The following is a 27,561-nucleotide window of genomic DNA, read 5'->3' on the forward strand; positions in this document are numbered from 1 at the left end:
TACTTACATAAATGTACTTACTAATGGTTACTTTCCACCACTTTCCCAGTCACACACTTATTTATTTGTCTCTGTGTCTCTGTGTGTGTGTGTGTGTGTGTGCGTGTGTGTTTGTGTGTGTGTGTGTGTGTGTGTGTGTGTGTGTGTGTGTGTGTGTGTGTGTGTGTGTGTGTGTCCACAGATGGAGAGTACCTAACATTCACCAGACACGAGCCAATCGGAGTGTGTGGGCAAATCATCCCCGTAAGTATGACCTCCCATTAGTCCGACCTGTGCTGCCGGTTACAAATCACCCGTGCTGCGGGTTACAAATCACAGTTCACAGTGAGCTGGTAGATCGGCTGGCTATCTTTGTCTGTTTTTGGAGATACAGGCGGGCTTCAGTTGTTTAAGGAAGTGGTTGTTGGTGGTGAGGTAATAAGGGACAGAAGACATTGCCCGTTTGCTGAAAACATTGTACTGTTTTCCTGGAATTCTGCATGTGACGTACTATAAATCAGTGTATATTTGGGTAAATCCGTTGGCACTCTCAACGAATAGTGGTGCCAGTTGTGATGGAGGGAGAGAGAGAGAGAGAGAGAGAGAGAGAGAGAGAGAGAGAGAGAGAGAGAGAGAGAGAGAGAGAGAGAGAGAGAGAGAGAGAGAGAGATTATGAGATATAAACAGAATGAAGACTAGAAGAGATAAAACAGATTGAACCCAGCAACACTGCAGGGTTTCAGTAAAGGGAGAACAGTGAGAAAGTATACAACACATACATTAACCACTTAAGCCCAATATACAGTATACTTGGCTATTTAAAAAAGCTGTGAGCTTGTAGATCTGCCATTTTCAAAGGATTTTTTACATACATTTTATGAATACATTTGAAAGCTTGTGGAATGCGAGAAATACTAATTCATAATGCATATACTTTTACTTATAGTACTTTAAAGTACATTCTGGCACCAATACTTTTGTACTTTTACTCACTTACTCACTTTTACTCAAGTACATTTTGAGTAGCGGACTTTTACTTGTAACAGAGTAAGTAAGCAATTAAGAGTCCACCACTGTACAGGAGTTCCATCGGGGTTTAAGCGCAGTGTGTTGATTGTGTTTAAGCGCAGTGTGTTGATTGTACAGGAGTTCCATGGGGGTTTAAGCGCAGTGTGTTGATTGTACAGGAGTTCCATGGGGGTTTAAGCGCAGTGTGTTGATTGTACAGGAGTTCCATGGGGGTTTAAGCGCAGTGTGTTGATTGTACAGGAGTTCCATGGGGGTTTAAGCGCAGTGTGTTGACTGTACAGGAGTTCCATCGGGGTTTAAACGCAGTGTGTTGATTGTACAGGAGTTCCATGGGGGTTTAAGCGCAGTGTGTTGATTGTGCAAGAGGAGTTTAGAGAGCATGTGGTTGTGCAGCGTACGGACGGAGCCCCATGGGTTCCCGTGTAAGGCAGAAACAACACAGGCCCTGAGTGTAATACAGTGATACGGGTTCTCTAAGTATTGCACATGTGTTGCAATACACCCCCCCTCCCCCCATGCTGCGGTGGTGGGAAGAAAAGAGAAATGCCGTAGAAGTGCCGAAAACCCCTTTTTTTTCCTCCTCCTCTCGACTCATGTTTAGACAGAGTTAAAAATGAGAGTAAAGTGACTAACAAGCAATGACTTATTGGGTTTGACTTGTGACCACCCAGTGTGTCAAGTCAGATGCATGCATGATGTCCTCTTCCTGTGTGTGTTGCGTGTGTGTGTGTGTGTGTGTGTGTGTGTGTGTGTGTGTGTGTGTGTGTGTGTGTGTGTGTGTGCGTGCGTGTGGGTGTGTGTGCGCATGACCACACACGCACGCATGTGTACTTGTTTGTTTTACTATACTTGCCAAATGTCCTCACAAGTGTAGTAAAATTTGAGAAACACACATTGCGAGGACAGACTTTCCTGTTGTTAGATAATTGAATATAGATTCAAGGTTGTGGCTAGGATTAAGTGATTAAGGTTTTATGTGTTGGTGTAATGGGGCACGGTGCAGGCACAGTCTGTAGCCTGTCACCTCACCGCTAAAAGGTCCTGGGTTCGATTCCCGCTGGGAACGCTGTGGGCGCTGGGGGCGTGTTCTCTCCTACGCGTCATCAGTGCTCATACCCGAGGCAGGGTTGGTGAAAGGGCCTTTCTGTGTGGAGTTTGCATGTTCTCCCCGTGTCCCCTAGGGTAGGTACCCTCACAAAAAAACATTCAGTAATCCTGGTCTCTAAACTACCTCCCCCTGGCCAGCCGGGGCGCCTGATGGAGGGGAAAGGAACTGGTCAAAATAACGTGTTCCTTCCACGCGCTACGTCCAACCAGGGAAACTCCCCCCTGTCAGGTGAAAAGAAGCAGCTTGGACTCCTCATGCATAGAAGAAAGCATGAGGTCAATCCGTTGCTCTCCCCAGGTTGGCAGAGGAAGTGTAGCGCCCAGGATTACATTAGTTAATTGACACTGGGTGAAAAAATGGGTTGCAAAATCGTGGGATTATAAAAAATATATAATTCTACACACTCTCAATAGTTATGGTGGTCCTCGAATAAATGAATGAATGAATGAATACATGTTTGAGAGAACCACTTGCTTTAGCGTATGTAGGGATTAAAAAAACGACATAAAGGAAAAAAAAGTTTATTATACAAAATAAAGTTAAATAAATGTTGTTGCTGTTGCAGTGGAACTTCCCCCTGATGATGACGGCGTGGAAGCTGGGCCCCGCGCTGGCGTCCGGGAACACGGTGGTCATCAAACCCGCCGAGCAGACGCCACTCACCTGCCTCTACATGGGCGCGCTGATCAAAGAGGTACGGAAACACCCGCAAACATACAAAACAGAAAAAGTCGAAAAAAATCACGGCACTCCATCTTTAACACATAAGCTCACAATAGATAAGCTATATCTTTCGTACCATTTGCCTATGATGACATCAATAATTTGGCAATTATTAAATCATGGTTTGAATCTGTTCTAGATTATAGATGTTGCAGCCGTGCAAAAACGGGCTGCCTCCGTTATCTCTCCCTTCGCAGGCCTCGCCCCAATCTCTTCTTCGGAGCCTCCGTGGCTGTTTGCTTTAATATGTTCTGTCGATTTGTGTGTGCGGGGCCTGCGTGGTGGAGAGGTTGGGTTGGGTCCGGATTCCCCCCCCTTCACATCACATCACACTGCCTGCTGTGGTTTTGCTTGGCTCTGGTCTGTCATCTCCTCTAAAGCTTGTTTCCTCCCATATTGTTTTGACAGGCCGGCTTTCCACCGGGAGTCATCAATATTTTGCCAGGATTCGGGCCAACGGCAGGAGCCGCGATCGCCTCGCACATGGGCATAGACAAAGTGGCGTTCACGGGATCAACCGAGGTAATGTAACACTAACGGATCAAATTAACGCTTGCGTAAACCAGTGGTTCAGGCTGGTATAGGCGACCCCAACCCCCGCCCCCTCATCATATTTGAACTGAGGACCTCCCAAAGTAATCACATTATTTGAGCTGGGACCCCCCACCCGACAACAACTTTAAACTGTAGGAGTTGAGTCATTTAGTTTGACTCTGTTCCACAGATAACAATTGAGCTTGTTGATCTGCTATTTTCGCAATTCTTGGCTCTTTCTTAAATAATTTGGCAAATGTTTAGTCCAGTTTTTATAGTATAGTTTGTCTATTACGTTTTGTCACTACACTGTCATCTGGGGACCCCCCCCCCCCCCTTGCCTATACTCGGCTTTTTTTTTGCGTCAAAGTGACCAACATGGTGCGCAGCATAAGAGCGTGGCTGCTGTGTCATTCTAGGAGGACATTGTGTGCCTCGCACTGAAGCACTGTAAATGACAAACAAATGGTGGTCTCACTGTGACGGTAAACCGCATGCCCTGTCATTACGCCTCGTGACAGGAGGGCTCTCCATTCATCTCGGAGCAGCACATGTGCATCAGGCACGCAAAACACGCACGCAAAACATGCGCAGTCATCATCAGGAACAGACATAGCACCTCTACAACACTGTCTCCTTCCTTCTGATGACAGACAGACAGACAGACAGACAGACTTTTCCTTTCATGGAGCTCTCCACACACACGCGCGTACACATGCACCGCACGCACACGCATGCACGGGTGGAACCCCAGATGGCTTTGCAGAGTTGGGAGGAAGTTAATGTAAAACTAAATGACCAAGGGCATACCATGTTAGGCATTGAGCTCTCGGAGGTGTTGCGTTCAGGAGGAAGACGTACATTCCTCCTCAGGCCTGGTGACATGTTGCGTTCAGGAGGAACGCGTACATTCCTCCTCAGGCCTGGTGACATGTTGCGTTCAGGAGGAACCGTACATTCCTCCTCAGGCCTGGTGACATGTTGCGTTCAGGAGGAACACGTACATTCCTCCTCAGGCCCGGTGACATGTTGCGTTCAGGAGGAACACGTACATTCCTCCTCAGGCCCGGTGACATGTTGCGTTCAGGAGGAACCCGTACATTCCTCCTCAGGCCCGGTGACATGTTGCGTTCAGGAGGAACCCGTACATTCCTCCTCAGGCCCGGTGACATGTTGCGTTCAGGAGGAACACGTACATTCCTCCTCAGGCCTGGTGACATGTTTGCGTTCAGGAGGAACACGTACATTCCTCCTCAGGCCTGGTGACATGTTGCGTTCAGGAGGAACACGTACATTCCTGCAGGCCGGTGACATGTTGCGTTCAGAGGAACACGTACATTCCTCCTCAGGCCTGGTGACATGTTGCGTTCAGGAGGAACACGTACATTCCTCCTCAGGCCTGGTGACATGTTGCGTTCAGGAGGAACACGTACGTTCCTCCTCAGGCCCGGTGTGACATGCAGCGGATTCCATTTCTGCGTCTCACTTTATAAACATCTTGTTATGTCTAAAAAAAGTTTTTGAAAATAGCCCGATCTACAAGCTCACAATGTGTCGCGATGCGGCGCATTGTGAGCTTGTAGATCGGGTAGATTGTAGATGTTTCATACATTTGAATAGTTGAAATGAGATATTCTGCACAATTCTTTTTTCATTTGTGTACTTTCTTTTCCACCACTGTATCTTTGGTTGAAATGAGCCAGCTTTATGTTGTGTTTGGAATAGCCTTGAGGTTTCTAGTATTATCCTCTTGTTTTGACTCTCTGGCAAGAGAGAGAGAGAGAGAGAGAGAGAGAGAGAGAGAGGAGAGAGGATGAGAGAAGAGAGAAGAGAGAGGAGAGAGAGAGAGAGAGAGAGAGAGAGGGAGAGAGGAGAGAGAAAAGAGAGAGAGACATGGCGATTACAATAAGCACACACATGTATGCCGTCGTTGTTAGAATGGTTTCAATTTGAACCACAAAAAAACCATTTCTTCTGGCCGATGACAGCTGGCTTCCGGTCAGTCTGTTATGCGAGAGCAGGAACGACTTGCTTACTTGTTGATCGTTTTGTTCGAGGCAACCGAGGCCAAGGAAGAAACAAAACAAATTTAAAATGATGGATCAATTCATCATGTGGAAGGAAGGGGCGATTTCAAAACTTAGCAGATAAAAGCAGGGACTTTACGTACAGTTTATGGTAGATTGAAGCCAAGAGTTCTGCTATGCACATGCTGCTGGGAAACTACAGACTATAAGTAATGAACAGTAAACGCTTCATCTCATTCTCTCTGTGATTCTGTCGTAGAGTTCGTATATTACACTAAAATAATGTGGCTGGATGCTGCAGATCTGGGTTAGTATTGCTAAGCCCTACTGGGACTAATAATAATAATATGGGAGACCTCATGGTTTTAATAATTCACTGAATGTAAGAACAAATCTCAACTGCGGTCACAGCTGTTTCCCGCGCCATATCAAACATTCCACTGAATCCATCTATAGACAATCATAGATTGCTATCGGCGATAAGAACGCAAACAGACACGGTAACCAAAGCAAAATGTCAAAACACGACGAGAATATTTCTCCTAATTTTTTTTTTTAAGGCCTGAATGAAATCCAGATTGAGGAGTTGTTGCAGATTTGCTTTGGGATCCTAACGGTTGTGAATTCCAATAACTCACGTATTAAAATGTGAGAAGTATCTAAGCAAGTCGTTTTAAGTGTTTATATAGATAACAAGACAAGCGTTAAGAATTAATTGGGCCAATGAATCAACCTTTGAACCAACATGTTTTTCCATCATCCTACCTAACTATAGTCATCAGACACTTACTCTCATTAAATGCACTCATAATGCGCTGTCTCGCACGCGCGCACACGCGTACGCTCGCATCTCCTTGTTTTATCATCTGCGGTGAGTGAACATTTCCTATGAGTGCCTAGTTTTCTTTAACTAGTTTTGCTGTTGTTTCCTGCTGATCTGGAGTCAATTAAGGCCCCGCACGAGCCCTTGTGCTCTCTAAGAGGCTGTCGATGCCCAGACAGTGAGTCACCATAGTAGCAAGCAGTCCCTCACTGAACCAGTGGTGGTGGAGGTGGGTGACCGACCACAGTGAACACAGCATCCCCTCCGCGGGGCGCCAAAGGGTGGCCGTGTTTGTAGCTACAGGTGCAATTCAGGGACCACACAACTGCAGCCATGTTCTCACGCACGCACGCATGCACGGCTATGACTGTACTTGTCTCACACACATAGTCACACACACACACACACACACACACGGCTGTGACTGTACTCACGGAACAGCACGGCATGTCCTCCCCCGTGGCGGGGGTAAACACATTAGCCTAGCCCCCTACTACTCAAGACTCTTTGTGTTTGTGATTAAAAGTCACTGAAGCTGTGCCAAGTGTTATGATGAGGTCCAGTGCGTGCTACACCCCGATGGCACCAGACAGACACAACAGAGCCTAGTGGCACTCAAACTATATAGCACAATCTAATCGGTATAGCATAATCGAATCGGCCATAATTGCCATAAAGATACCATATCGGTATCCTATCGGTCTCAAAATGATCCAGATTATTTTCGCCGATATTGATGACGCAATAATAATGGCTAAATTCTACATTAAATTGGTGTACTCATCTCATTCATAGTCATTCAGTAGTGAAAACAGACACTTGGGAAAATAGTATATTTATTGATTGATTGAATACTTTACGAGTAAGACGCGCGAACGCGGGAAGCGAACGCACTCAGCTCCATATATGGGCACAAAAGGGGCCAGGTCCACAACAAACAAATCACTGGCCCCTTTTGTTACTGTATATGTGGACCTGGCCCCTTTTGTGCCCATATATGGAGCTGAGTGGACCTGGCCCCTTTTGTGCCCATATATGGAGCTGAGTGGACCTGGCCCCTTTTGTGCCCATATATGGAGCTGAGTGATTGCTGATGCAACACACTCCATATTTGGATAGCGGGACAGACACACGGACAGACAGACAGACAGACACACACACACACACACAGACATGATCTGCTAGGTCTCATAGTAAGTGCTCACTGCGTTCGCAATTAACAGGCCTTTGCCCCTATAGGACCTCTATAGGCTTGTTTCTTGAGTATTTCCAATTTCCAGTACTTTTACTTCACTACATCTCAGAGGCAAATATTGTACTTTTACTCCACTACAACTTTAGTTACTTGTTACTTTGTAGACTTTGATTAATATTACAAAACATACAGTAACCACTTCAGTCCCCACTTTTTTCGCAACATTCTTTTTTATACACGTGGAAACTTGAAATGAGCTTGCAGGTCTGCTATTAAAAAATAAAAAAAATGCAGAAATGTGGCGCAAAATCTTTGAATATATATAAGAGCGAACGTTTTTTTTAACTCATATCTTTGCTTCTGGTGGAGGGGTCCCTGGAACAACATATTTTCAGATGGGGGGGTCGGCGGACATGCGGTCCTTGACATTAAATATTGAGAACCACTGATGGGTTTTTCAGAAAACTGATTTAGAAGACATTTTAAAAATTTCGACGTCAGGCCTACTGTAGATGGGTTAAGTAAAACATTTGAGTATTTTTTCCACCCCTGCTTGGAGGGTCACATGGAACCGGTATCCCCCCCCCCCCCCCCCCCCGTCCTATCCTCTAATTTTTCTTGGCTCTGGGAAAACAAAACAGACTGTGTCAGTAACACGGAAATGAGCATGTTTGTTTAGAGGTATGAGGGCCTGGTTTGTTGGGGTTTCTATGACTCGCATGTTATCTATCGAAGGTATATACAATACCTCACGGCTCCGACAGATTACAGTCACATGAACATTATGTTCCATGATTCCATCACACACAAAAAAAATCATGTATCTGTCTCCGAGCTTACAACGAGACCAGCTGGTTAGCCTCAAATAATACTCAGGGATTTGTTATCTCAGAAATTGTATACACCATAAAAAAAATACCAAGGACTGCTTCATGCTCCTGCATATCTTGAACTCTAAATCTGGAGCTTAAGGGGAAAAAAGCTGGTTTTCCAGTAATATTCTCGTTATGAGACATCGACACTTTCTCGATGAGAGACTGGGGGACGCAAAGTCGTATTTTTTAGACCACAAGCAACCCCCCTCTCACGGCATGTTAGGTTAACCCATGTAGACCTGAGAGCAGATTCTACAAAAGTCTTCCAAATCATGACAGTTAACTAAATGTTTCTATGTCAGTCGTTCTCAAACATTTTCATGTCAAGGAGCCCCAAAAAATTATGCTATTGGCCACCGACCTCCGTCTGAAAATATGTCGTTCCACTAGCCGCGCTACGAGCTTGTAGATCTGCTATTTTTCAACAGCTAAAGTATAACATAATGCTTCGTTAAAACACCAAAAGGGGTTCCCCCCCGTCCTGAATGGATTAACTAACTACCACAGTCCCATATCCCACCCACAGGACCCTGTCTGTGGTCCAGATCCTTTCCTTAGACATAACACTGTAGTAGGATGCTGTTCAATGCTGAAACATCACTTTTCATTTTTCCGCTGTCGCCTCTCAAAAGACTAAACGTAACAGATATTGGGTCTATATATTTGCAGAACTCATGTTTCGCCGGGTCGACATTGGGCAGCGTCGCCTGTTTTTGGAGCGAACCAACCTTTGTTTTCTTGTCTTTTTTAATGATTGTATCCAGTTGATTTACTGCAGTGTTGATTTTTGACAGCAAATTTTGACTTTAGTTTTAGTCATAGTCTCTTGAATAGTTTTCATTTAGTTTTAGTAACATTTCAGTCACCTGGAATGTTTTAGTGTTAGTCTAGTTTTAGTCGACTAAATTTCATACGATACGACAAAAAAAAAAGTTTTGGTGGGCCTTTGATGTTTTGATGTCAATTTTACACTCGCTGAAAAGAGCAGATCTACAAGCTCACAACGATCGGCTATATGTACAGCATGCAACCGTGCAAACAAAGTGTAAAATGACTTTTATTTATACTGGATCACTTGTCCACTAGTCCCTTCTAACATTTTAGTCTAGTATTTATTCGTTGACAAAATTGTAAGTATATTTAGTCTCAGTTTTAGTCATCATTGCTTGGTTTTCATTTAGTTTCCATTCAGTTTTCGTCAGTGAAAAAAAGGTATAGTCGACAGACATTTTTCGTCATAGTATTTAGTCGACGAAATCAACAGTGATTTACCGAGCTGTCCTCTTGTGTGAGTTAACCCGAGATCTGCTTCCTCTCCAGGTCGGAAAGCTGATCCAAGAAGCAGCTGGGAAGAGCAATCTGAAGAGAGTAACCCTGGAGCTGGGAGGGAAGAATCCCAACATCATTTTTGCAGATGCTGACAGTAAGTTTTCATCTCACTGTTTTATTGATTTATGGTGCCCATTTATTTGCCTGTATACGATGGCATGAATCATGCATTAACATTTTGTAATAAGTAAAAGGCGTATTAGCCTATTCAGGACGTGGAACCCCTTTTGGTGTTTTAAGCATTATGTTATACTTTAGCTATTGAAAAATAACAGATGTAGCTTGTAGATCTGCTATTTTTGAAATATCTTGAAATGTGGGTGCAAATCTTTGAATATAGATTATTTCAGGGCGAATATGTGTTTTTAGATCTTTTAGTATTTCAAAGTGTCATGGACACTGGGCTCACTTCCTTCCTGGACTACAATTCCCATAATGCTTTGGTGCACTGTGGATACTGGATAGGGGGAGGGCTGTACAAAAGTATTGGCATCAAAATGTACTTAACGTACCAAAAGTAAAAGTACTCGTCCACATTATTTAAGTGTTTAAATGAGATGTAGCCTATAGTGGAGTCTAAGTAAAATTTGTGAAAACTGGAAGTACTCCAGTAAAGTCATAATACCTCAAAATTGCACTTAAGTAAAGTGCCTGAGTAAATGTACTTAGTTACATTGCCACCACTGCATGTCCCATTATCATGAATTTAAAATCCACCAAGAAAGTGGACATAATTATTATTATAATTATGCACAACAGACAACATACATGGACTGAGAATCCTGCCAGTTGCTCTCAAAAGCTTTGTAGCTGCATGGTGCTGTGATGATCGAAGGCCCAAGTGGATAGTTCTCGCTCTCTCTCTCTCTCTCTCTCTCTCTCTAACACATTTAGACCTGAGGACGCATCTGTGTCACTTCATAGCTTTTAACCATGATTTTTTTATTCTATAAACCTAGCAGATCTGCTATTTTAGAAAAAATCGTGAAAAGGTGTGCAAATCTATGAATATATATATTCTTTCACAGCGAACGATTTTTAACTCAAATCTTTGCCGAACAAGTATAACAACATATTTACGATAATTATTTAAGATAATTCCGGGGGTCATTGACATGAAATGATTCGCACACCGTCTGATAATAGAAACAGAAGTCATTTTGTAGAGTCTGGTCTCTCTGCGGTCTGAATGGGCTAAGTGGCTCTACCAAACCGGGGGTGCCTGCCTGCCCTGCCACGGCTCTCAAATGCTTTCAGCAGCCGTGACATGACACGGGGCTCCCCCATAAGGGCCTGTAAATCAGGGGGAATGGAACCCTGCCCCGGGTCGGGGCTGCTGCTTCTGCCGCGGGGCCCATAAATCACGGCCGCTCCGCTTAACCCCTCGTGCAGCACCGTGCAGCAGGGCCCTGTCTGTCTCTCAGGAGTCCCGTATCACATTTTCACCGAGTGGGAGTTATATTGCAGCTCCATCGGAGACAATTCTTGTTTCTGTGACTGGCCAGAGATTTCATTCATCCCCCCCCTGTCCTGTAGTATACCGCAGTGGTTCCCAAAGTGGGGTCCGGGGACCCCCAGGCCTGCAGGGGTCCTTGAGGGAGCTCCCAGCTAAATGATAGTTTGGGACCAAATGGACCTTTATGGGTCCATTCAACGTTGTAGAGCTTTTAGATCGGCTATTTTCACTACTTCTTAAATTTGTATTGTAATTTATGGAATTTCTTAAGATTTTTCTTTCATGTCTTCATATGACATTACTAAAAAGAAAAGCATTGGATTTTGTTATTAATTCATGAAAAGTTTGGCTTTTTTTGGGAATGTTTTAAAATAAATATTATTATTAAAAGCCGAAACAAAAACGAAGGGGACCCATAACAAAAATGTGTCCCGAGTCGGTTTGGGGAAACAGTGGTTTAACCCCTTCCCTCCTCCCCCCCCCCCCCCCCCCCCCCCCCCCCACAGTGGAGCTGGCAGTGGAGCAGGCCCACCAGGGGGTGTTCTTCAACGCCGGACAGTGCTGCACGGCGGGCTCTCGCATCTACGTGGAGGAGCCCATCTACGAGGAGTTTGTCCGCCGCAGCGTGGAGAGGGCCAAGCGGAGGATAGTGGGAAACCCCTTCGACCCCACCACGGAGCAGGGCCCGCAGGTGAGAGAAACATGGCCACGTGTACATGTCCTTAACCCATTCTGGGATGGAACCCCTTTTGGTGTTTTTTTAACTTTAGCTATTGAAAAGATAGCCTGATGAAGGCCGCATAGGCCGAAACGTTGCTATTTCCCTAATAAATGGTGGTCACTGCATTTGAAGACAGTGTGCGGTTGTTTTTTCCTTGTTCAACTTTAGCTATTGAAAAATAGCAGATCTACAAGCTCATAGCACGGCAGCTTGTAGGTCTGCTATTTTCGAAAAATCGTGAAAATGTGGTACAAATTTGGAATATATATATTCTTCAGAGCGAGTGTTTTTAACTCTTTTAAATCTTTGCTTAATTCTGGGGGGTTCCCTGGAATAACATATTTTCAGATTGGCATCGGCGGCCAATTACATATATTTTTGGGGCTCCTTGACCTGAAATAGTTTGCGAACACATTTGGTTCTGTGTGTAAACCCTCAGAGTTGAGGGTGCCCACACTTTTTAGACTTGAGAGCTATACTTTCAAAATGCCCAGCTCAACCAGATCTACCCAGTAGTACCCACCCAAAAAAGGATATATTATCTCATTGCTGAAAATAGTTACATATTCGGCAAATGCATTTGGAATGGGAAATAGAGGGAGGAAATGGAATTGGTAGGGTTTTATTTTGTATATAACTTTGTAATACTGACGTTTGTGCCCTAAGATAAATGAACACAGGATTTGACTTATGTGTGCTCGCTCTTCCATTCCTCTCTTTTCATTTTCTGTATAAATTCCCCTGTCTTCCTCTAAAACTCCCGATCCATGTCGATGTTTTCTCTCAGCCCCGTAGCTCACATTCCCTTCTCTTCCAACCCCACAGATCAGCCAGGAGCAGCAGAGCCGCATCCTGGAGTACATCCAGAGTGGCATCAGTGAAGGAGCCAAGCTGGAGTGCGGAGGCAAGGCTCTGGGCCTGACTGGCTACTACATCCAACCCACCGTCTTCTCTGATGTCAGGGACGACATGCGCATCGCTAGAGAGGAGGTACTGTACTACAACAACAACAACTCATGTACTCAAAAAGTACTTACTTACCCTGTTACAAATAAAAGTCAGGAATTCAAACTGGACTTGAGTAAAAGTATAAAAGTATTGGCATCAAAATGTACTTAGAGTACCAAAAGTAAAAGTACTAATTATGCAGAATTTCTCATTTCAAGTTTAAAAGTGTCCAAAAATCTTGTGAAAATAGCAGATCTATAGTAGATCGGTTATTTTCAAATGGCTGAACTGAAATGTATATAGAGCTGAAGTGGCTGGTTTACTCTATGTTTTGTAATAATAATGCAGTGGAGTAGATTTTACAGTACTTGAGTAAATGTACTTAGTTACTTTCCACCACTGACAACGACACTGTGCTATTATGATTAGCATTATTCATTATTACTGCATGACCGCTGCAGATGCAAAACATGACTGGTTTTCTTCTCTGTTGAAAACACCCCATGAAGCCATATGAGTTCATGGAATTGTTTTAGTTTTAGTTGCATTCCTAAGCCAATTATTTGATGACAGCCTGCTGAACAGTAGCATCGGTAACCCAGGCTTTTACATTCCTTCGCGTTTGGCTCAAAAAAAAAGAAAGCTTGCATGGGGGAACGTGACACATTTCCTGGTCTAGGAGAGTAGAGTTGAGAGCAGAGGGGGTGTCGCTTTCCTCCACTGATTTCTAGGAGGGGAGGGGCGGAGGGGGGCAGGGGGTCTCCGATTGGTGAGCCAATATTCACTCCTCCAAGCGCTCCTGCCCCTCTAGACCAGAAAGCACGCTGGCTGGCTAGGCCAGGCTAACTGAGCAGCAAACATAAGACTAATATGCTGGAAATAAGGGTTCTTGACTTTATGGAAAATCTGTATTTGCTAGTGTGCTGCAACGTGTGGTATAGTATTCATCCTGTAATGTTCTTGGATATTTGCAGATTTTTGGACCAGTGCAGCAGATCATGAAGTTCAAAACTATTGAAGAGGTGATAGAAAGAGCCAATGACACACAATATGGCCTAGCCGCTGCTGTATTCACAAATGACCTCAACAAAGCCATGACCATATCCACAGCCATGCAGGCTGGCACTGTGTGGTAAGACTGATTTTTATTATATTTATGGTACATTATTCATTCTGCAATCATAAAGTACTTAGTATCTTGGTGGCTACTCTGAGACCAAGATTTTGTCTTTTATTTGAAGACAGCTAATTTCCATGTTATTATGTCATTCACAAATACTGACATTTTCTTAATTACAAGAGTATCAAGCTAAATCGTACAATGTAAATGATGTGTTATTTTTATTTATTTTTTATTCACCAATTTTTTTTTCACCCAGTGTCAATTATCTAATGTAATCCTGGGCGCTACACTTCCTCTGCCGATGTGGGGGGGGGGGGGCAGCGGACTGACCTCATGCTTCCTTCTATGCATGAGGAGTCCAAGCTGCTTATTTTCACCTGACAGGGGAGACTTTCCCCGGCCGGACGGACGTAGCGCGTTTAAGGAACACGTTATTCCGACCAGTTCCTTTCCCCTCCATCAGGCCAGGGGGAGGTAGTTTAGAGACCAGGATTACTGCATGTTTTTTAACTCGACAGTGACTTCACCGTGTAACACGATACAATGACTAAACAAAACATATGCTTGGAAATGCAGAAGAATGATGTATGTTTTGTATATGTCTTAGGATAAACTGCTTCAATGCCCTGAGCACGCAGTGTCCATTTGGAGGATATAAAATGTCTGGCAATGGACGTGAATTGTGAGTATTCATTTTGGTCGATGGCCTATACCTACTCTATACTGTATACACCACTGTAAGCCAGGCTATAACTAATATTGACTGTGTGCTTTGAAATCCTACCATGGCAAAAATTGCATAATGTAATTCTTTATGTAATTCTACCTGCAGCAGTGTAAGCACTGTGTCTACTGTCTACATCTATCTATGTATGAATGCACCACGTCTCCGTATGTCTGTACGTGTGTACGATTGTAATCCACGTAACTCGAGAACCGTTCGCCCCACCAACTTCACATTCGACACATGCGTTCCACCCCACCACAGTGGGGTGCAGTGCAGTGCCTGGTGTCGAATCGGTTGGACCCACGGTTGTCCAGAACCGCCACAAAAGGCATCTGTCCAAGCTCATGGATGGGGCCCCTGCATGCCCAGGCTCCATATATGGAGCTGGCCTGTTCTGAAATCACAGCACTCCATATTTGGGCATGCCTGACACAGAACTCCATATATAGGAATAAAGGGACACAGAGAGACAGATACAGAAATCTCCATATATGGGTATAAAAGGGACACAGACAGATGGGTGGAACGGGTACTCTGACATGGGTACAACGGGTATTGCATAGCCGGGTCGGGCATGCATACATGGCTCTCCAAATTCCATCGTTACCGACTGTGCTCTACAGCCGGGCACCGGTCTAGTGGTACTAAATTACTAACTAAATTACTTAAGTTAAACGAACTCGCCACGTCATTTCAACATTATCTCACATGCCGTGCACACCGGCATATGATATGTCTCATTGCTGTCTCTTATCTCCATATTCTAAATAAGTCATTATTATACTACCTACAGCGTCACACAAAAGTATAAAAAGTAGCATATCTGCAAGCATGAGCTTGTACTGTAGATCTGCTACTTTTGATGCTTATGAACTTAAATCCTGGAAAGTAAAAGTTTTGGAGTTTCCACCCGTCAGAGACAATATTAAGACTTATGTATATTTACGTGTGTGCGTGCATGTGTGCGTGTATGCGTGGTGGTGCGTGTGTGTCAAATGTGTCTCAAAGATTTTCAAAACCTTAAAAAAAAATACAAGCTCGAAGTAGTCACGATGCAAAATGTTGTTTATTATTTAAAAATCATCCAAATCTACAAGATTGGATAGTTTTTAAATAATTGACCATTTAAGAGTCCAGCATGATCTGTATTCTGGGTAAAAAACATCCACAGGAAAAAAAAAGCAAAGACTGTCGTCTTTTGTTGAGCTTTTGTTAAGTACCATTTCTCTGATTTTCCCAACTTTCTGTGTCCCAGGGGCGAGGCTGGTCTGAGGGAGTACTCGGAGGTGAAGACCATCACGATGAAGGTGACCTGCAAGAACTCTTAGGAACGGAACAGCGTCCCTATTTCGCCACCTCCTCATCCACACTGACCCGCCTGTCAGTGGCCCCAAAACCATCCACACTGACCCGCCTGTCAGTGGCCCCAAAACCATCCACACTGACCCGCCTGTCAATGGCCCCAAAACCCATCGAAAAACAAAAACAAAACATGCACACACTAACAATCCCAACCTGTGTCATCATCATCATCATCTCCATGGGTATAATAAATACAGACTGTGACCCACCACCCGAACTAGCTGCCACCGGTATCCCCTCCATCCACCCATCCACCCATCCATCCATCCATCCATCCATCCATCCACCCACCCATCCATCCATCCATCCATCCATCCATCCATCCATCCATCCATCCATCCATCCATCCATCCATCCATCCATCCATCCATCCATCCACCCACCCATCCACCCACCCACCCACCCACCCATCCACCCACCCACCCACCCACCCATCCACCCAACCACCCACCCACCCACCCATCCACCCACCCACCCACCCATCCACCCATCCACCCACCCACCCACCCACCCATCCACCCATCCACCCACCCACCCATCCATCCATCCATCCATCCATCCATCCATCCATCCATCCATCCACCCACCCACCCATCCACCCATCCATCCATCCATCCATCCATCCATCCATTTCTCCGTCTAACCGACATTAACAACCCACCCGTGTATCCCCCTTTACGCCTCCTCCTCCTAACTACCACTAAAGCACTCGAAGAAGAAGGGGGGGGGGGGGGGGGGGCTGTATGCCAGCCACATTCTACATACCCCCCCACCCCACCCCTCTGTAACACCCACCCCCCCCCCCCCCCCCCCCCCATCCAGGTGCATGCTGGGTGATATACACTACCGAGACTGACATCAGCGCACTTCCATTCATCTCTGTGTTTTATAGCAACTTTGTCCTGCGTCGCATCAGGATGCGAGAATGGTTTTGTTGTATTGTTAGCGCACCAGTTTCCAACCTCTTCCGGATCGGGGGGGAGGGGGGGCCCTCACTTGATCTCGAAAGTGTTTGCGGCACACCTATCTTGTCAACACTTAGTGTTATGTGTTCAGATGGTTTCGTGTGCATATTCAGAGCATGTTTATTTTAGATCAATCAAATCGGTTGTGTTCTGGCTTGGATCAAATGGAAAGTTTTTTTTTTTTTTTTAACATTACGTTTTATTATTAATGTTATATTATCATTAAAATGTTAATGTTTTTTGCCAATTTTTTGGGGGTCCCACTTCCAATGAAGTGAGTGGTGCAACAACAGCGCCCCCTGTTAGTACCCTAAACATAGGGACATACAGACATAGGGATGGACATAGGGAGGGACGGACATTGCTGTTCCTTAGAGTGGTTGCATCACTCAAAAATGATTAAAACAAAGTTTTGTTTTTCACAAAAATCACCTCCTTTAACTCAAGAGTGCACGAATGGAACCAAATGGACCCTCACAGGTACATTTGTACACTCTCAGGAGAGAAAACGGAGACTTCTGTATTCGTATAATCTTGAGAGTTCAATTACTCGCGAGAATGTCACTGTGCAGATGTTTTGTATAAGCATATCGGCTCAGACATGAATGGATGAATCCATTTTAAAAGATTTTTTTTTAAATTTTGAATATAAAATAATGGTTTCTAATTGTCTTTGTGTTTATGTTCTAGTTTTACCACTTAACACTGTATATTGTCACCCTTTGACTGATGTAAACATGAAAACCAGATTTTAACCTCTTAAAACGATTATACTCATAACTGCTACGAGAGGAGTAAAAAAGGGTATTTTAAACATTGTATTAGATCTTCGTTGATGTCTATGTATGTTCCTGTTTATACAATCATATACTATAAAATTATAAGAGCTAAGAAATTGACCATATGTTTGGTTTTGTTTGTTTGTTTGTTTGTTTGTTTGTTTTTCAGTAAATTTGATTTCTCTCAAAACCCTTTCCAAGTGTGTTCACTATATTGTCATTGGAAGCATAATTATGGTCTAAGCATAATTTTTCAAATCCTCAAAAATGATGAAAAACGGCGCGCTATAGTATGCCGTACGATATGGGCTATAGCCCATTTTTTTTTCAAAATTTCAAAAAACATGGGCTATAACCCATCGTTTTTGTCAAATTGCGAAATTGCGGAAATGGTAATTGCGGCAATTGCGAAAATGGAAATTGCGGAAATTGCGGATTTTTTTCCCCATTTTTTTCAAATCCTCAAAAATGATGAAAAACGGCGCGCTATAGTATGCCGTACGACAGGGATACTCAAATAGATTTACCTGTGGGCCACATTACAAAAATGGCAAGGGGCCAGGGGCCAGTAGATAAAATTACGACATTAATGATACTTGATAACTTCTCTCTTTCAATTGCTTTATTTTCGCAAAATGTATCAAAGTACAATGTGCATGCACACAATATGTAAATAAATAAATGTGTTACATTTTCTTGCATAAACACAAAGAGCTGTTTCCATAACTGCACAACTTATTGCACATAACATGAGTAGCTGTTATAATAACATAATAACATAACATGAGTATAGCTCTTTGCCTGCCTGCCTGTCTGTCTGTCTGTCTGTCTGTCTGTCTGTCCATGAGTAGTTATTTGTCTGTCTGTCAATGAGTAGCTGTCTTACTGTCTGCCTGTCTATGAGTAGCTGTCTGCCTGCCTGTCTATGAGTAGCTGTCTGTCTGCCTGCCTGCCTGTCCAATTGTCCATGAGTAGCTGTCTGTCTGCCTGTCTGAGTAGCTGTCTGCCTGCCTGCCTAATTGTCCATGAGTAGCTGTCTGTCTGCCTGTCTATGAGTAGCTGTCTGCCTGCCTGCCTAATTGTCCATGAGTAGCTGTCTGTCTGCCTGTCTATGAGTAGCTGCTCTGCCTTCCTGCCTGTCCAATTGTCCATGAGTAGTTGTCTGTCTGTCTATGAGTAGCTGTCTGCCTGCCTGCCCAATTGTCTATGAGTAGCTGTCTGTCTGTCTATGAGTAGCTGTCTGCCTTCCTGCCTGTCCAATTGTCCATGAGTAGCTGTCTGTCTGTCTATGAGTAGCTGTCTGCCTTCCTGCCTGTCCAATTGTCCATGAGTAGCTGTCTGCCTGCCTGTCCAATTCTCCATGAGTAGCTGTCTGTCTGCCTGTCTATGAGTAGCTGTCTGACTGCCTGCCTGTCCAATTCTCCATGAGTAGCTGTCTGTCTGCCTGTCTATGAGTAGCTGTCTGCCTGCCAGCCAGCAAGTTGGTTAACAGAAAATAAATTGTTATGGCTGAGTAAAATAAAATACAATAAACACAATTTGCCTGAAAATAGATTACCCAGCTATGACCTTTTTCATGAAAAAAAATGAGTAGTGATATGGCTGACTGAGTAAAATAAAACAATCTACCTGAAAATAGATAGCTATAAGTGAAGAGCAATTTCCGCAATTTCCGCAATTTCCGCAATTTCCGCAATTACCATTTCTGCAATTTCCGCAATTGCCGCAATTTCCATTTCCGCATTTCCGCAATTTCCGCAATTTCCATTTCCACCATTTCCGCAATTTCCGCAATTACAATTTCCGCAATTTCCGCAATTTCCATTTCCATTTCCAACTATTAATGGCAGCTCGGTTTCATCATTCAAATAAAATAGAATTCTGTCCGTTTAGCTATAAAATTATGTCAGGGAATAGGGATACACAGTATATGTCTTTCATTTGCATTGCAGCTTTTATTTTCGTTCGAGTAATAGTACAACTCTAATAGTATTACTTATAATAATGTAATTAAAGATAACTTCATTCAGATTTATTTATTTTTATTTCATTTTCCAGATTTTCTTTTCTTCTTTTTTTTTGATTTTCATTGGTGGGCCAGTCATAATGGTCCCGCGGGCCTGATGTGGCCCGCGGGCCTGAGGTTGAGTATCACTGCCGTACGATATGGGCTATAGCCCATGGTCCAAAATGATGAGAAACGAGGATAACTTTTTTTTTCAAAATTTCAAAAAACATGGGCTATAACCCATCGTTTTTGTCATTTCGTCATTTTTTTCAAATCTTCAAAAATGTAGAAAAACTGCGCGCTATAGTATGCCGTACGATATGGGCTATAGCCCACGGTCCAAAATGATGAGAAACGAGGATAACTTTTTTTTTCAAAATTTCAAAAAACATGGGCTATAACCCATCGTTTTTGTCATTTCGTCATTTTTTTCAAATCCTCAAAAATGATGAAAAACAGCGCGCTATAGTATGCCGTACGATATGGGCTATAGCCCATGGTCCAAAATGATGAGAAACGAGGATAACTTTCTTTTTCAAAAGTTCAAAAAACATGGGCTATAACCCATCGTTTTTGTCATTTCGTCATTTTTTTCAAATCCTCAAAAATGATGAATAACGGCGCGCTATAGTATGCCGTACGATATGGGCTATAGCCCATGGTCCAAAATGATGAGAAACGAGGATAACTTTTTTTTTTTTTTTTTTTTAAACATGGGCTATAACCCATCGTTTTTGTCATTTCGTCATTTTTTTCAAATCTTCAAAAATGATGAAAAACGGCGCGCTATAGTATGCCGTACGATATGGGCTATAGCCCATGGTCCAAAATGATGAGAAACGAGGCTAACTTTTTTTTTCAAAATTTCAAAAACATGGGCTATAACCCATCGTTTTTGTCATTTCGTCATTTTTTTCAAATCCTCAAAAATGATGAAAACGGCGCGCTATAGTATGCCATACGATATGGGCTATAGCCCATGGTCCAAAATGATGAGAAACGAGGCTAACTTTTTTATTCAAAATTTCAAAAAACATGGGCTATAACCCATCGTTTTTGTCATTTTGTCATTTTTTTCAAATCCTCAAAAATGATGAAAAACGGCGCGCTATAGTATGCCGTACGATATGGGCTATAGCCCATGGTCCAAAATGATGAGAAACGAGGCTAACTTTTTTTTTCAAAAATTCAAAAAACATGGGCTATAACCCATCGTTTTTGTCATTTCGTCATTTTTTTCAAATCCTCAAAAATAATGAAAAACAGCGCGCTATAGTATGCCGTACGATATGGGCTACAGCCCATGGTCCAAAATGATGAGAAACGAGGCTAACTTTTTTTTCCAAAATTTCAAAAACATGGGCTATAACCCATCGTTTTTGTCATTTCGTCATTTTTTTCAAATCCTCAAAAATGATGAAAAACGGCGCGCTATAGTATGCCGTACGATATGGGCTATAGCCCATGGTCCAAAATGATGAGAAACGAGGCTAACTTTTTTTTTCAAAATTTCAAAAACATGGGCTATAACCCATCGTTTTTGTCATTTCGTAATTTTTTTCAAATCCTCAAAAATGATGAAAAACGGCGCGCTATAGTATGCCGTACGATATGGGCTATAGCCCATGGTCCAAAATGATGAGAAACGAGGCTAACTTTTTTATTCAAAATTTCAAAAAACATGGGCTATAACCCATCGTTTTTGTCATTTTGTAATTTTTTTCAAATCCTCAAAAATGTTGAAAAACGGCGCGCTATAGTATGCCGTAAGATATGGGCTATAGCCCATGGTCCAAAATGATGAGAAACGAGGCTAACTTTTTTTTCCAAAATTTTAAAAAACATGGGCTATAACCCATCGTTTTTGTCATTTCGTCATTTTTTTCAAATCGTCAAAAATGATGAAAAACGGCGCGCTATAGTATGCCGTACGATATGGGCTACAGCCCATGGTCCAAAATTATGAGAAACGAGGCTAACTTTTTTTTTCAAAATTTCAAAAACATGGGCTATAACCCATCGTTTTTGTCATTTCGTCATTTTTTTCAAATCCTCAAAAATGATGAAAACGGCGCGCTATAGTATGCCGTACGATATGGGCTATAGCCCATGGTCCAAAATGATGAGAAACGAGGCTAACTTTTTTATTCAAAATTTCAAAAAACATGGGCTATAACCCATCGTTTTTGTCATTTTGTCATTTTTTTCAAATCCTCAAAAATGATGAAAAACGGCGCGCTATAGTATGCCGTACGATATGGGCTATAGCCCATGGTCCAAAATGATGAGAAACGAGGCTAACTTTTTTTTCCCAAATTTCAGAAACATGGGCTATAACCCATCGTTTTTGTCATTTCGTCATTTTTTTCAAATCCTCAAAAATGATGAAAAACGGCGCGCTATAGTATGCCGTACGATATGGGCTATAGCCCATGGTCCAAAATGATGAGAAACGAGGCTAACTTTTTTTTTCAAAATTTCAAAAACATGGGCTATAACCCATCGTTTTTGTCATTTCGTAATTTTTTTCAAATCCTCAAAAATGATGAAAAACGGCGCGCTATAGTATGCCGTACGATATGGGCTATAGCCCATGGTCCAAAATGATGAGAAACGAGGCTAACTTTTTTATTCAAAATTTCAAAAAACATGGGCTATAACCCATCGTTTTTGTCATTTTGTCATTTTTTTCAAATCCTCAAAAATGTTGAAAAACGGCGCGCTATAGTATGCCGTACGATATGGGCTATAGCCCATGGTCCAAAATGATGAGAAACGAGGCTAACTTTTTTTTTCAAAATTTCAAAAAACATGGGCTATAACCCATCGTTTTTGTCATTTCGTCATTTTTTTCAAATCGTCAAAAATGATGAAAAACGGCGCGCTATAGTATGCCGTACGATATGGGCTACAGCCCATGGTCCAAAATGATGAGAAACGAGGCTAACTTTTTTTTTCAAAATTTCAAAAACATGGGCTATAACCCATCGTTTTTGTCATTTCGTAATTTTTTTCAAATCCTCAAAAATGATGAAAAACGGCGCGCTATAGTATGCCGTACGATATGGGCTATAGCCCATGGTCCAAAATGATGAGAAACGAGGCTAACTTTTTTATTCAAAATTTCAAAAAACATGGGCTATAACCCATCGTTTTTGTCATTTTGTAATTTTTTTCAAATCCTCAAAAATGTTGAAAAACGGCGCGCTATAGTATGCCGTACGATATGGGCTATAGCCCATGGTCCAAAATGATGAGAAACGAGGCTAACTTTTTTTTCCAAAATTTTAAAAAACATGGGCTATAACCCATCGTTTTTGTCATTTCGTCATTTTTTTCAAATCGTCAAAAATGATGAAAAACGGCGCGCTATAGTATGCCGTACGATATGGGCTACAGCCCATGGTCCAAAATTATGAGAAACGAGGCTAACTTTTTTTTTTCAAAATTTCAAAAACATGGGCTATAACCCATCGTTTTTGTCATTTCGTCATTTTTTTCAAATCCTCAAAAATGATGAAAAACGGCGCGCTATAGTATGCCGTACGATATGGGCTATAGCCCATGGTCCAAAATGATGAGAAACGAGGCTAACTTTTTTTTCCCAAATTTCAGAAACATGGGCTATAACCCATCGTTTTTGTCATTTCGTCATTTTTTTCAAATCCTCAAAAATGATGAAAAACGGCACGCTATAGTATGCCGTACGATATGGGCTATAGCCCATGGTCCAAAATGATGAGAAACGAGGCTAACTTTTTTTTTCAAAATTTCAAAAACATGGGCTATAACCCATCGTTTTTGTCATTTCATAATTTTTTTCAAATCCTCAAAAATGATGAAAAACGGCGCGCTATAGTATGCCGTACGATATGGGCTATAGCCCATGGTCCAAAATGATGAGAAACGAGGCTAACTTTTTTTTCCCAAATTTCAGAAACATGGGCTATAACCCATCGTTTTTGTCATTTCGTCATTTTTTTCAAATCCTCAAAAATGATGAAAAACGGCGCGCTATAGTATGCCGTACGATATGGGCTATAGCCCATGGTCCAAAATGATGAGAAACGAGGCTAACTTTTTTTTTCAAAATTTCAAAAACATGGGCTATAACCCATCGTTTTTGTCATTTCGTAATTTTTTTCAAATCCTCAAAAATGATGAAAAACGGCGCGCTATAGTATGCCGTACGATATGGGCTATAGCCCATGGTCCAAAATGATGAGAAACGAGGCTAACTTTTTTATTCAAAATTTCAAAAAACATGGGCTATAACCCATCGTTTTTGTCATTTTGTCATTTTTTTCAAATCCTCAAAAATGTTGAAAAACGGCGCGCTATAGTATGCCGTACGATATGGGCTATAGCCCATGGTCCAAAATGATGAGAAACGAGGCTAACTTTTTTTTTCAAAATTTCAAAAAACATGGGCTATAACCCATCGTTTTTGTCATTTCGTCATTTTTTTCAAATCGTCAAAAATGATGAAAAACGGCGCGCTATAGTATGCCGTACGATATGGGCTACAGCCCATGGTCCAAAATGATGAGAAACGAGGCTAACTTTTTTTTTCAAAATTTCAAAAACATGGGCTATAACCCATCGTTTTTGTCATTTCGTAATTTTTTTCAAATCCTCAAAAATGATGAAAAACGGCGCGCTATAGTATGCCGTACGATATGGGCTATAGCCCATGGTCCAAAATGATGAGAAACGAGGCTAACTTTTTTTTTCAAAATTTCAAAAAACATGGGCTATAACCCATCGTTTTTGTCATTTCGTCATTTTTTTCAAATCCTCAAAAATGATGAAAAACGGCGCGCTATAGTATGCCGTACGATATGGGCTATAGCCCATGGTCCAAAATGATGAGAAACGAGGATAACTTTTTTTTTCAAAATTTCAAAAACATGGGCTATAACCCATCGTTTTTGTCATTTCGTCATTTTTTTCAAATCCTCTAAAATGATGAAAAACGGCGCGCTATAGTATGCCGTACGATATGGGCTACAGCCCATGGTCCAAAATGATGAGAAACGAGGCTAACTTTTTTTTTCAAAATTTCAAAAACATGGGCTATAACCCATCGTTTTTGTCATTTCGTCATTTTTTTCAAATCTTCAAAAATGATGAAAAACGGCGCGCTATAGTATGCCGTACGATATGGGCTATAGCCCATGGTCCAAAATAATGAGAAACGAGGCTAACTTTTTTATTCAAAATTTCAAAAAACATGGGCTATAACCCATCGTTTTTGTCATTTCGTCATTTTTTTTAAATCCTCAAAAATGATGAAAAACGGCGCGCTATAGTATGCCGTACGATATGGGCTACAGCCCATGGTCCAAAATGATGAGAAACGAGGCTAACTTTTTTTTTCAAAATTTCAAAAACATGGGCTATAACCCATCGTTTTTGTCATTTCGTCATTTTTTTCAAATCCTCAAAAATGATGAAAAACGGCGCGCTATAGTATGCCGTACGATACGGGCTACAGCCCATGGTCCAAAATGATGAGAAAAGAGGCTAACTTTTTTTTTCAAAATTTCAAAAAACATGGGCTATAACCCATCGTTTTTGTCATTTCGTCATTTTTTTCAAATCCTCAAAAATGATGAAAAACGGCGCGCTATAGTATGCCGTACGATATGGGCTACAGCCCATGGTCCAAAATGATGAGAAACGAGGCTAACTTTTTTTTTCAAAATTTCAAAAACATGGGCTATAACCCATCGTTTTTGTCATTTCGTCATTTTTTTCAAATCTTCAAAAATGATGAAAAACGGCGCGCTATAGTATGCCGTACGATATGGGCTATAGCCCATGGTCCAAAATGATGAGAAACGAGGCTAACTTTTTTATTCAAAATTTCAAAAAACATGGGCTATAACCCATCGTTTTTGTCATTTCGTCATTTTTTTTAAATCCTCAAAAATGATGAAAAACGGCGCGCTATAGTATGCCGTACGATATGGGCTACAGCCCATGGTCCAAAATGATGAGAAACGAGGCTAACTTTTTTTTTCAAAATTTCAAAAACATGGGCTATAACCCATCGTTTTTGTCATTTCGTCATTTTTTTCAAATCCTCAAAAATGATGAAAAACGGCGCGCTATAGTATGCCGTACGATACGGGCTAAAGCCCATGGTCCAAAATGATGAGAAAAGAGGCTAACTTTTTTTTTCAAAATTTCAAAAAACATGGGCTATAACCCATCGTTTTTGTCATTTCGTCATTTTTTTCAAATCCTCAAAAATGATGAAAAACGGCGCGCTATAGTATGCCGTACGATATGGGCTACAGCCCATGGTCCAAAATGATGAGAAACGAGGCTAACTTTTTTTTTCAAAATTTCAAAAACATGGGCTATAACCCATCGTTTTTGTCATTTCGTCATTTTTTTCAAATCCTCAAAAATAATGAAAAATGGCGCGCTATAGTATGCCGTACGACTCGTTTCTCATCATTTTGGACCATGGGCTGTAGCCCATATCGTACGGCATACTATAGCGCGCCGTTTTTCATCATTTTTGAGGATTTGAAAAAAATGACAAAATGACAAAAACGATGGGTTATAGCCCATGTTTTTTGAAATTTTGAATAAAAAAGTTAGCCTCGTTTCTCATCATTTTGGACCATGGGCTATAGCCCATATCGTACGGCATACTATAGCGCGCCGTTTTTCATCATTTTTGAGGATTTGAAAAAAATGACGAAATGACAAAAACGATGGGTTATATTTTTGAAATTTTGAAAAAAAAAGTTAGCCTCGTTTCTCATCATTTTGGACCATGGGCTATAGCCCATATCGTACGGCATACTATAGCGCGCCGTTTTTCATCATTTCTGAGGATTTGAAAAAAATGACGAAATGACAAAAACGATGGGTTATAGCCCATGTTTTTGAAATTTTGAAAAAAAAAGTTAGCCTCGTTTCTCATCATTTTGGACCATGGGCTGTAGCCCATATCGTACGGCATACTATAGCGCGCCGTTTTTCATCATTTTTGAAGATTTGAAAAAAATGACGAAATGACAAAAACGATGGGTTATAGCCCATGTTTTTAGAAATTTTGAAAAAAAAAGTTATCCTCGTTTCTCATCATTTTGGACCATGGGCTATAGCCCATATCGTACGGCATACTATAGCGCGCCGTTTTTCATCATTTTTGAGGATTTGAAAAAAATGACGAAATGACAAAAACGATGGGTTATAGCCCATGTTTTTTGAAATTTTGAAAAAAAAAGTTATCCTCGTTTCTCATCATTTTGGACCATGGGCTATAGCCCATATCGTACGGCATACTATAGCGCGCCGTTTTTCATCATTTTTGAGGATTTGAAAAAATGACGAAATGACAAAAACGATGGGTTATAGCCCATGTTTTTTGAAATTTTGAATAAAAAAGTTAGCCTCGTTTCTCATCATTTTGGACCATGGGCTATAGCCCATATCGTACGGCATACTATAGCGCGCCGTTTTTCATCATTTTTGAGGATTTGAAAAAAATGACGAAATGACAAAAACGATGGGTTATATTTTTGAAATTTTGAAACAAAAAGTTAGCCTCGTTTCTCATCATTTTGGACCATGGGCTATAGCCCATATCGTACGGCATACTATAGCGCGCCGTTTTTCATCATTTTTGAGGATTTGAAAAAAATGACGAAATGACAAAAACGATGGGTTATAGCCCATGTTTTTGAAATTTTGAAAAAAAAAGTTAGCCTCGTTTCTCATCATTTTGGACCATGGGCTGTAGCCCATATCGTACGGCATACTATAGCGCGCCGTTTTTCATCATTTTTGAGGATTTGAAAAAAATGACGAAATGACAAAAACGATGG

At 41.8% G+C, this 27,561-nt stretch overlaps 1 protein-coding gene across 2 annotated transcripts in view; it reads left to right on the forward strand.

Moving 5' to 3' along the window:
* Positions 1 to 16,684, forward strand: part of aldh1a2 (aldehyde dehydrogenase 1 family, member A2) — a 38,803-nt gene extending 22,119 nt beyond the window's left edge. Inside the window, exons 5-14 of one of the 2 annotated variants that reach the window (XR_013963938.1) lie at positions 182 to 243; positions 2,682 to 2,810; positions 3,248 to 3,361; positions 9,614 to 9,716; positions 11,585 to 11,769; positions 12,625 to 12,789; positions 13,722 to 13,879; positions 14,478 to 14,552; positions 15,853 to 15,981; positions 16,019 to 16,684. Coding sequence is in view for 1 of the 2 variants with exons in the window: in XM_080761524.1 (XP_080617650.1) it covers positions 182 to 243; positions 2,682 to 2,810; positions 3,248 to 3,361; positions 9,614 to 9,716; positions 11,585 to 11,769; positions 12,625 to 12,789; positions 13,722 to 13,879; positions 14,478 to 14,552; positions 15,853 to 15,925 (1,064 nt within the window). In the remaining variant the exon portion in view is untranslated. Of the gene's footprint in view, positions 1 to 181; positions 244 to 2,681; positions 2,811 to 3,247; positions 3,362 to 9,613; positions 9,717 to 11,584; positions 11,770 to 12,624; positions 12,790 to 13,721; positions 13,880 to 14,477; positions 14,553 to 15,852 lie in introns of both variants that reach the window. The other variant, XM_080761524.1, reaches the window with a different exon arrangement.
* The last annotated feature ends 10,877 nt before the right edge of the window (positions 16,685 to 27,561 follow it).

Source organism: Protomyctophum bolini (genome assembly GCF_963924005.1).
Source record: "Protomyctophum bolini genome assembly, chromosome: 1".
Classification (NCBI taxonomy): Eukaryota; Metazoa; Chordata; class Actinopteri; order Myctophiformes; family Myctophidae; genus Protomyctophum; species Protomyctophum bolini.